A 9,964-nucleotide genomic window follows, 5' to 3' on the forward strand; every position below is an offset into this window, starting at 1 on the left:
TCACACCACCAGTTTTTTTTACTGTAAACTTGGAGGAAGCCTGCGTGCAGAGCAGACTGCTGCTGCAGCACGCTACACACCGACCCCGCCCCCACCCCCCCTCTCCCTCACACGTGCGACTAAAGATGAATAAAGCGGCAGGTAAAAAGAGTTCCTCCTCATGGAACTATTTCGAACTTACAAGTCCAAAGGAAGTTAAATGACACAAACAACGGAATTCCTTTTGTCTGAGTTTTTTTTCTTTTCGGTCGGTCGAATAATCGATTATTATTCGCCAGGGCTGCCGAATAATCGATTTTGATCATGGTCAGTTTCTGGCAACCCTAATTTAAACATGCCATGTGGTACACTACAATGTTACAGGCCTTTCTTTGTGTATGTTCCCCCATCTTATGCTACTCTTTTGTTCACTTTCTCAATATGTTTATTCAGGATTACGATGTGCAATGCAGTTTGCAGGAGACATTGATGTGTGAGCTGGGGAATCCACTTAAAGGCAATGAAAATGTATGTTTTGAAAATGATTTGATCTTATCAGTGTTGATTTGTTTCCCGTGCTAAGCAGAGTTTGAAGCCTCTCGCTGTGTTTCTTCCATTATCAGGTGACACTTGCCATCAGCTTTGAGACCTCTGGATTCAATTTGTACACACAAGAGATTAAGTCCGAGCTGCTTCTGTCCACGTACGTTTTCAAGAATGATGCACGATTATATTTGCTGAATCCATATTTTAGTGTTATCTTTTTTATTTAGTGCCAAATTCAAAGTTTTGCGCTTTTGGCGCTAGAGGCTTTAACATAGGGACTCTACAAATATTGCACTTGTACACAATGTTGTAATAAGGTTTGTTTTTATAGTCTTAGTGAGCAGAATGACCTGACCCCTTTGCCTGTGGCCCTGCTGATCGAACACACCATCCGCCCCTCCTTTTCCACGTGAGTCCCATTACTTAACATGACATACAGTAAAGAGCACAGAAATTCCATGCACCCTGAAGTAGTAATTGTCCCATTACATTTTTTTCCACATCATTTTTTTCTTGTGTTTAATTATTTGTACCTCTCCATCGTCCAGAGCAAACCCAATGGTGCAAACACAATTCAGTGGGACGGTGATGGGCGAGTCAGCCATGGCCAACGCGAGTGACGTTGGCAGTCTGGTGGAGTTCACCTTCAATGTGAGTCACCTCCACCACTGAGACCATGTTAGACCTCCAGGACGTTATATTGCATCTATAACATGACTGCTTCCCACATTTCCCTCATCTCCACCCTGTCTTTGAAGCCAAAATGTTCATCCTTCAGAAGTGTAATATTGTGTGGGCCATTGTTTTACGTAAGCCGTGGTTTTGGGTGTAAGCATGACCAGGGGTGGATACTATTTAGGGGTTGCAAAGTCACTGTAAAGCTCTGACTGTTATTTCACGCCATTTGTTGGATTTCTTCTGAAGTTACCTTTTTTTGTTGTTGCTGCCACCAGGTGAACATGAATGGACAGCCTCTGGGAGACATGGGGACCCTGGCTGTGGAGTTCGAATGGCCCTTTGAGGTAGCCAACGGCAAGTGGCTCCTGTACCTGACCAAGATTGTGGTAAAAGGGGAATCGGAGGAGGAATGTAACCCTGTTGGAGAAGTGGTCAACCTGCTAAATCTAACTGTAAGGATCCTGTCTTTTTGATTGTTAAAAGCCACAATATTCTCCTTTTCCCCAAGAACCATATGACGTGTTTATGACCAAAAATATGGACTCTGCAGATGCTGAATGTAAACCGTTATTCAACTAGCACTGAACCACATGAAAACAACCTTGGTTCATATTAAATCTTCGATACATGACATGATTTTCTCATTTTATCTTTTTTGTATTTCGTCAACAGTACATATAAATAGCAAATTATTAGCTTTAGTAACAAGTGTGCTAGAACCAAAAACAGGACTGTATAAATCCATGCTATCAGCACTTTTAGCTAAATGCTAATGCCAGCTTAGATTACTGGCATAGCCTTTTGATATTTAGTATGTCTGCATTGTCCTTTCTAAAATAAAATTGAGCAAGTTAGCATGCTAAACTCATTAGCTAAATGGAACAAAACACTAAGGTAAAAATGCTGCTAACGCTGTTGAGAGTTACTCAAGTATACTTTTGTTGATATTACTGCTCAGATATCTTTGTGTATTGTAATAGCTAGAATTGTTATGAGATGGCTGATATTGAGTGAGTCTAAGTGTACTTTAACTTTCTTCCTATTGTGCTAAGAACAGGCTTGTTACATGAGCTCTAAATGCTCCTGAGTTCAGTGTGAAGTGAAGCAGCTTGCCCTCTATGAATAAATGTCAGTGTTAAAATAGGGGTGTGAAAATGGAATCAAAACCAAACCACGGATGTTCAGAAATACATTTTGTTTAAAAAGAAAACAACGTCTGTGGCACTTAGGCTACAGCCCTCACAGAGCTACAAATAGAACGTCATAACGCGTTCTGCCTGGATATAGGCAGTAGAAATGACAGTGCTATTCTGAGAAGACTTTGGTAATGTCTTTATCAAAACCAGTAATTACCACCACAAGTACTCTGATGTCATGTCTCTGTCTCATCTGCTTCCTTCTTTAATGTTTCCTTCTCCCTCTGTCGTCCTCCAGTTGGCAGGAAGCAGACAAAAGCGTATTAAACGAGAGATCGTGGTGGATGATGTTAATGCGGCAAGGCCATATATTACTGAGCCTCAGGCAGCCATCACAATACTCTCTCCTCGCAAAGAGACCTTCCTGTTGGTAAGAAATGGGTCCCTCTTATATGGAGTATATTTGCCATTCAACATGATAAAGGGCTCCATAGACACATTTTTTAAATCCTTATTAAGATCGTGTACATACAGTATACTGTTGCTGTATATGTAGTTGTATTGGTTTGCCATAAAACATGTCATAGTGTTATAACAATATAGTGTGTTTTTGTTTATAGTATAGTATGTAAAAAAAATCCTAAAAAAGTGATTGTGAAATGTTGAAAAAAAAAATAATGGTAAAAATGTCATTTTAAAAATAAAAGTTGCAGAAAAGACAGTATAGACTTTTGATGAATTAAGTGATTAAAAAAAATCATATTATAATATGTTAATGAAAAAAAGTCATTATGTAGTATGTTAAAAACGTCATAGTACTGTATGTCATCCATTATTCTTATAAGTAATGTTAGTTTTGGTATAGTATGTAGTTACATAAAAGATGTCATTGTTTGTTGCAGGAATGCTCGAAGGGGACGGCACGCTGCGTAACGTTTTCCTGTCCGCTGCGCAACATGACCAACTCAGCCAAGATTTATGTCCAGTCCCGGTTGTGGAACAGCACGATGCTAGAGGTTAGCACTGCAGCTAGTACACACATTATTAATAATTTAATAAAATTGTGAAAGACTTCCTTTTTCGTTATATTTACACACTGAGTGTTTGTTGTGTTTCTCACACAGGACTTTTCTCACGCTCTGAAAATTACAGTCGGAGGTCAAGCCACTCTGAAGCTCATTACAGATAAACCAACCATCAGGATGGACATAGAGCCCACCATGGTGCGTAACGTTAATGAAGATGATGCTGATGATGATGATTTTACTTAAATCGTTCCACCTTTATCTTTTTTTAGCATATCGTTTATTATATTATAACTTAGTACTTTTTTAGCATATTGTTGTTTGTTTATTATATTGTAACTTTTTTTTTTTTTAAACTTTTTTTTTTAACACATTTAAGATATGCAACACTAAGCTGTCTGTGGCTCTTTCCTGCTGTAACGCTGCAAATGTCCCCTCTGTAGGACTAATAAAGGGATTCTGATTCTGATTCTTTCTTGTAGTTCACAGTAGAAATCCAGCCTCTGGAGGGGGTGGAGGTGCCCTATGAGCTCCCGCTGTGGATCATCATCTCTGCGGCTGTAGCAGGAATTCTACTACTGGGAATAATCATCCTTATACTATGGAAGGTGAGACTACCGATCAGTACTGAAGGGATTTCACTGTTTAACATGATGTACATGCCCTAAATCTCAACACATTTTTTCCCTTTTTGATAGCTGTTGACCCATTCATCTGATTTAAAGCCTCCATATCGTGCCTTTAGTCTAACCTTTCATTTACCCCCCCCATGCACCATCTTCTTCCTCCTCCGCTTCCTCCTCCACCCTCAGTGTGGCTTCTTCCAGAGGGCCAGCAGGAGGGAGATGTATGAGGCCAAAGCCCAGAAGGCTGAGATGAAGATCCAGCCCTCTGAGACAGAGAAGCTGACCGAGGACTACTGAGGCCCCCCATGGGTCCCCCAACAGCACACACACCAGTGGGGCTTTTGGGTAACGACAACCCTACAAATGGATTTTCTCTGGATACTATTAATTAAGCTTGGGTTGTGATTCAACTCTCTTACCACTTAACTTTCTCTTTAACCTTTTGTCTGCTTTTTGTATGTACCTAACATCGGTTCTACTTCCCTTTCAGGCTATTAATGCGCTGCCGTTCACTTTAAAACACTTTTGTCTTCCATGCTTCATCTGTCTTCCCGTTCTGTCTAAGCGTGGGGTTATCTGTTGCTTAACTTGCTTTTCCTCCGATGAATCCTTCTCCACCTAACATTTTCCAAGCTCTTCTGCTTTCTATATGCTTTTAAATGTCACCTTCCCTCTTTTCTTCTCTCTTTTTCCCTTCAGCTTGGATTCTTCAAGCGAGCCATCTACTACCGGATAATGCCAAAGCACCAAGCGGTGAGAATTCGCAAGGCAGAACGGTATCAGTTCAATCTGGGATTTCAGTTTGAGGAGCCGCAGAAAAAGTATTGGATCACCAACTGGACAGAGATGCAGCATTACTACTACTGAGGCCTTTACTTTGGGCCCTGAAACTCTCACAGTTATACAGGTTTGATACGGGCCAATCAAAGAACATTTAGCCCGTTCAAGCCACATTCATGGACCAATCGTGGATGGTGCATTCCATTTTTATTTTTTTACTTTTGGTAGATTTCATCAACTTTCTCAGTGCAATATACTAGACAGTTTGTTTCAGAGATTGTCATTTGTTAAGTATTTTTTATTAATGCAGCGCTGGAATCGGTGTTGCATTCAAGAGTAAATTGTAAATTGATTACAGTGTTTGCATGTATGTTTCCATTGTTCTTCTTTCTGAGTCATCCAAGCAAAGTGGCTTATCATTCATCATGTTTATTTCCAACATCACCATCAGAGAGTCTATTGATGTTCTCTGTGATTGTGGATATTTTTCCTGCTCTGTCCACAGGCATCACTTTGTGGTCAGCAGTTGTAGGCTATGTGAGGGTTTTAAACCTACATCAGTCATTAAAGGAGAACTGCACTTAGAATATATTGACCCTTCTGCTACGAGTGTCTTTATGTGAATGTCCTCGTCAGTGTATTTACAGTCATGTGGAAATGATCTCCAATAAGTGTCCTTATGCCACGTAGAAATAGTATTTCCCTGATAAATACTGAGAGGTACGGAGAAACAATTGGTACTCCTTTGTGAATTATACATTTTACAGCCCGTGTTTTTAATTAAATTCCACGTCAAGATTCATACAAGCACTCCTGCAACAAGTGGAAAAGCAATAGCTTCATGTCTGTATGTAGAGTTAGCCAACATGTGTTGAGATGATTGGAGCACACTTGATTATTATTTATTACACTGTCTTGTGTTATTACAGTAAAGAACCTATCTTTAAAAAATATCACAAACAGGGAGTCATGACACTGGATTCAATAATATGTCTGTAGACTGTAAGTGTGGAAAGCTACATTTTAAATTGTACATAGTGACAGGTGACAGTGAATTGACTATTTGAATGAATGCTCATGTCATTGGCCTTTGTTGTTTAATGTCCCTACGCTTTGTATTTTTGTATGAGACAGTAAGTTGACACTTGGATTGTTTCCAAGCCACTGTGGCCCCCATTGAGGTCAACCTGCAGCACTGAAAACGGACGGGATCCAGAAAACATAGTGAACAGTCTCTGGTGGGACCGAGTGTTGCGTTACCTGAGAGTCACAGTCTGCGGCCGTTACAGAGGCTGCATTCACTCTGAGAGTAAAGACAGACAGCTGAAACCGATGCACGAACTCTGCTCTCTGTCGTGGTGTTGTTTTTTTACTGTGCAGTTTCAATGTAATTAAATTGTTTTTAACAACCTTTGCAGTTGGATTGCTATCATTGTGTTTTCCATTAGATCTTGTTTAAACAAAGAACAACACCAACAAACAATGCCAAATGTCTCTATTGTAAAAGTGCAGAAAATTCCCCAAAAGATAAAGAAACAAAATCAATGACTTCAATGACAACATCGAAACGTCAAAAATATATTATGTAGAAACAAGTCATAGTATAGTACAGGGGTCGGCAATCCCTGGCACGCGTGCCAGCATTGGCACGCGGCACCGTAACCAGTGGCACACTAGGAATAAGTGGAATAAGTGTGCAAAATATTTAAATTGTATTTTCGGATCCTGAACGAGACCGCGGCCAGAGCGCGTCTACCTGCAGAAGGAAGCCATGCACGCAACGCAGCCCCGCTGACTTTCTGCCGCTTTCCACCGTGGTGCAGTGCTGATCGTTTCACCACGGAGGAAAGCACTTCACTAATTGACGTAGGCGCTGTACAAATGCCGCAATTTTTGCGCGGCTGTGTCTTTAGTTGAAAGCCCAGTGGCGATCTGCTCATCGAAATAATATGCTACAAAGGGGCGGACTGGCCATCTGTGTGTTGAACTTTCCTGTCGGCTCCCAGACCGTAGTCGAGGAGGGCAGCAGCAATAACCCACTTTAGCTTAAATGACTGGAGAGAGGCGAGCTCTTCTTGGGAGGCCGTTGCATTTATTTAGCTGTTCTTCTTTTTCACAAAATACATCACAGTGCCTCGTTTCACTTCCAGAAACATACACACGTTCCCCCCTCACTGTCGCTCTGCCATCCACACACACACATGCACAATCCACACCTCTGTCTCTCTCTTAAAGGGACAGCGATCTCATCTCACTCGCATGACCGCTAATATCATAACATGTTGTGTTCTGGAGAACTCCCAGAACGACGATGTCCTTATTATTATCCCGTTTAAACCAATTATTTAAATGGTAAATGGTAAGTTTCGTTGACAGGTCCACACACTGCTTCCCGCAGGCGAGGCCCCCGTCCCCGCCCCCGGCTGATATTCACCGAGCGTCAAGCTCCTCAACCCCCCCGTTGATAATTCTCGATTTCATATCAGAAAGGTTGCCCTGACCCCTGGATAGTAAGTCGAAAATGTAGTAATTTGAATGCACTAACTCTTTGACTCAGCTATTTTCTATGTATAAAATATGTTTTATCAACCCTACTCTGTGCATAAACGTTTTATCTTGAACAAGACGTACGTACACAGTATGAACAATATTTAAGTATTTATAGTAGAAAAATGCAAAGGACTCAGGCAAGAGAGAAAAAAACAATCAATAATTCCACAAAGCAATCAATGAACGTACACACATTCATTTAAATCATTTTCCTCTAACCGTTTCCGCGACCATTCAAATATTGCAAATAATACAAAAATTGTAATGTTTCTTTTGCATAGGCAAAAAATTATTTCAACTCCAAATGTATCAACAAATATACAAAGACTAGATAAAGGCCGACCAAAAAGAAAGCAATTTCATCAAGTGACTGTCCAGAACACTGATGTCACATGAGTGGTACTCTGTGCAGCAACAGTTAGCCACCACTGATGATTATCCCTTTTGCTTTAGCTCCATTGTGGATGAGGACTCCAGATCCTTTTTGACTTCCTGAACTTGTAGCCCAATAGAGGTGGCGAACCAACGACCCACGACACCCCGACCAACTGGGCCCACGCAGAGCACCGTCCACACTCAGACCAGAAAGCACTTTATTACGGAAAATTTAACTCACCTGCTGGACACACAACAAAGACAGAAATAATCTATTTAGCAAGTTATTTGGCTACTTACACTGAACAAAAATATAAATGCAACACTTTTGTTTTTGCTCCCATTTTTCACCAGATGAACTCAAAGATCTAAAACATTTTCTATATACACAAAATAACCATTTCTCTCAAATATTGTTCACAAATCTGAAAAAATCTCTGATAGTGAGCACTTCTCCTTTGCCGAGATAATCCATCCCACCTCACAGGTGTGGCATATCAAGATGCTGATTAGACAGCATGATTATTGCACAGGTGTGCCTTAGGCTGGCCACAATAAAAGGCCACTCTGAAAGTGCAGTTTTGCTTTATTTGGGGGGTCAGAAAACCCTAGGGTTAAACCCTAACCCTAACCCTAACATGTCACCCATTGAGCATGTTTGGGATGCTCTGGATCGGCGTATACGACAGCGTGTTCCAGTTCCTGCCAATATCCAGCAACTTGGCACAGCCATTGAAGAGGAGTGGACCAACATTCCACAGGCCACAATCAACAACCTGATCAACTCTATGCGAAGGAGATGTGTTGCACTGCGTGAGACAAATGGTGGTCACACCAGATACTGACTGGTTTTCGGACCCCCCCAGACCCTGAGGCTATAGATGGCGCTCATCATGACCAATGAGGGCACGAGATAAGTTTGTGCACAGACGGAAGGCTGACAGGCAGGTACCACGGCTCCCACAGATTTATGTATTTATTGTCAAAGCATTTCATATATTCATTGCTATCGGGATGTTAAGAGCATTCCATGGAATATAACAAAAAGTGTTTCTGAAGTGAATTAACTACCCCACCTTTAATCTGTAGACTCCTGAGGCCGTTACATATCTTTTGTTTATTCAACATATTTTGATGCTTTGTTTCGATCACACTGTTGTTGAAACTGACATAAAAAAATAAGTTTAACGAGGTTAAAAACTAACATCTGTCTCCAAAGTACTGTGCATAACAATGAAAAAAGTCATGTTTATTTACACCCCTTTATACACAGTGTGAGGAGACAATCTTTATTATATTCTTTCTTCAACAATTAATTATTCATCTGAATTCAGTATATCTCTCCTTTGATCTGCAGCTGTTTTCTTTTTCCCATTTATCTTTTCCTTGCGCTCTCTTGTTGGTTAGAATCTCATCAATCTAATCTGCAAACATCTTTTCAGCACGACCTCATCAGTAAAACAAGAGGAGCAGAATATTGATTTCACTGCAAGCCACAGACAAGGAGAAAAACAAAACTATTGCCTCTGCGAGAAAACATTATGCCTTTTATTTCTGGGAAGGATTTCAAAAATCATTTGGCTTGGTGATTGGAAAACATCTTTAACCCAGAGCAGCTGCCTACATGATTGTGCTTTTATTCACGTTTCTGTGGAAGTGTCAAAGCATGTGGATGGATGGACGTCTTGGACTTACTTTTTGGTTTCCAGTCGTACTCGGGCCACCCACGAATATCTTGGTTCTTGTTGTTCTCTTCGTCCAGCCATTTAATGAGCGGTTCGAAATACTCCATGAGAGGCTGGGCACTCATTTTTGGCTGGCCGGTGATCATGCTCATCGCCTCGGGCCAGGGCTTGCTGAAGCCCAACTTCATCACATTACTGCAGGGACAACACAGAGAGGGTCAGAGAGGAAGATCAGTAGCAGGAGTGTGTTCGAGAGATAATTAAACACTTGGCATGGATCATGTTTTCACCAGCTGCCTGCACTGATAAATACTTTATGGAACTAAATAAACACAATATTCATTTTAAAGGTCCCCAATTATACTGTTTTTCATCAATATATTATAGGTCTCAGTTATATACACATCATGTCTCTGAAGTGTTTGGCTCCAAACACCAAACAGATAATTGCAGCATCCCATAATCCCCTCTGTTTCAGCCCTGTTTCCAAAGTGCTGATTCTCTGTCTGTTACTTTAGATGAAAATAAGGAGCCCCTCCCCACGCCCCTCTGAGAGAGATTTGGTTAAAAAGAACACAATGCTC

At 40.9% G+C, this 9,964-nt stretch overlaps 2 protein-coding genes across 2 annotated transcripts in view; one reads left to right on the forward strand and one right to left on the reverse strand.

Annotated features, from left to right (window-relative positions):
- itga3b (integrin, alpha 3b) overlaps positions 1 to 6,179 on the forward strand; it is a 30,958-nt gene extending 24,779 nt beyond the window's left edge. Inside the window, exons 15-25 of the mRNA XM_010795595.1 lie at positions 334 to 507; positions 603 to 682; positions 857 to 934; positions 1,074 to 1,176; positions 1,479 to 1,655; positions 2,638 to 2,769; positions 3,242 to 3,355; positions 3,464 to 3,562; positions 3,847 to 3,972; positions 4,177 to 4,335; positions 4,690 to 6,179. Of these exons, the coding sequence (XP_010793897.1) occupies positions 334 to 507; positions 603 to 682; positions 857 to 934; positions 1,074 to 1,176; positions 1,479 to 1,655; positions 2,638 to 2,769; positions 3,242 to 3,355; positions 3,464 to 3,562; positions 3,847 to 3,972; positions 4,177 to 4,287 (1,194 nt within the window). The 3' untranslated portion in view covers positions 4,288 to 4,335; positions 4,690 to 6,179. The remainder of the gene's footprint in view (positions 1 to 333; positions 508 to 602; positions 683 to 856; positions 935 to 1,073; positions 1,177 to 1,478; positions 1,656 to 2,637; positions 2,770 to 3,241; positions 3,356 to 3,463; positions 3,563 to 3,846; positions 3,973 to 4,176; positions 4,336 to 4,689) is intronic.
- Positions 6,180 to 7,417: 1,238 nt separating this feature from the next.
- Positions 7,418 to 9,964, reverse strand: part of ace (angiotensin I converting enzyme (peptidyl-dipeptidase A) 1) — a 15,518-nt gene continuing 12,971 nt past the window's right edge. Inside the window, exons 14-15 of the mRNA XM_010795596.1 lie at positions 9,391 to 9,575; positions 7,418 to 7,939 (exon numbers count right to left, since the gene is read on the reverse strand). Of these exons, the coding sequence (XP_010793898.1) occupies positions 7,917 to 7,939; positions 9,391 to 9,575 (208 nt within the window). The 3' untranslated portion in view covers positions 7,418 to 7,916. The remainder of the gene's footprint in view (positions 7,940 to 9,390; positions 9,576 to 9,964) is intronic.

The sequence above is a fragment of the Notothenia coriiceps genome, unplaced genomic scaffold, assembly GCF_000735185.1.
Source record: "Notothenia coriiceps isolate Sejong01 unplaced genomic scaffold, NC01 NC01_scaffold00037246, whole genome shotgun sequence".
In the NCBI taxonomy this organism is placed as follows: Eukaryota; Metazoa; Chordata; class Actinopteri; order Perciformes; family Nototheniidae; genus Notothenia; species Notothenia coriiceps.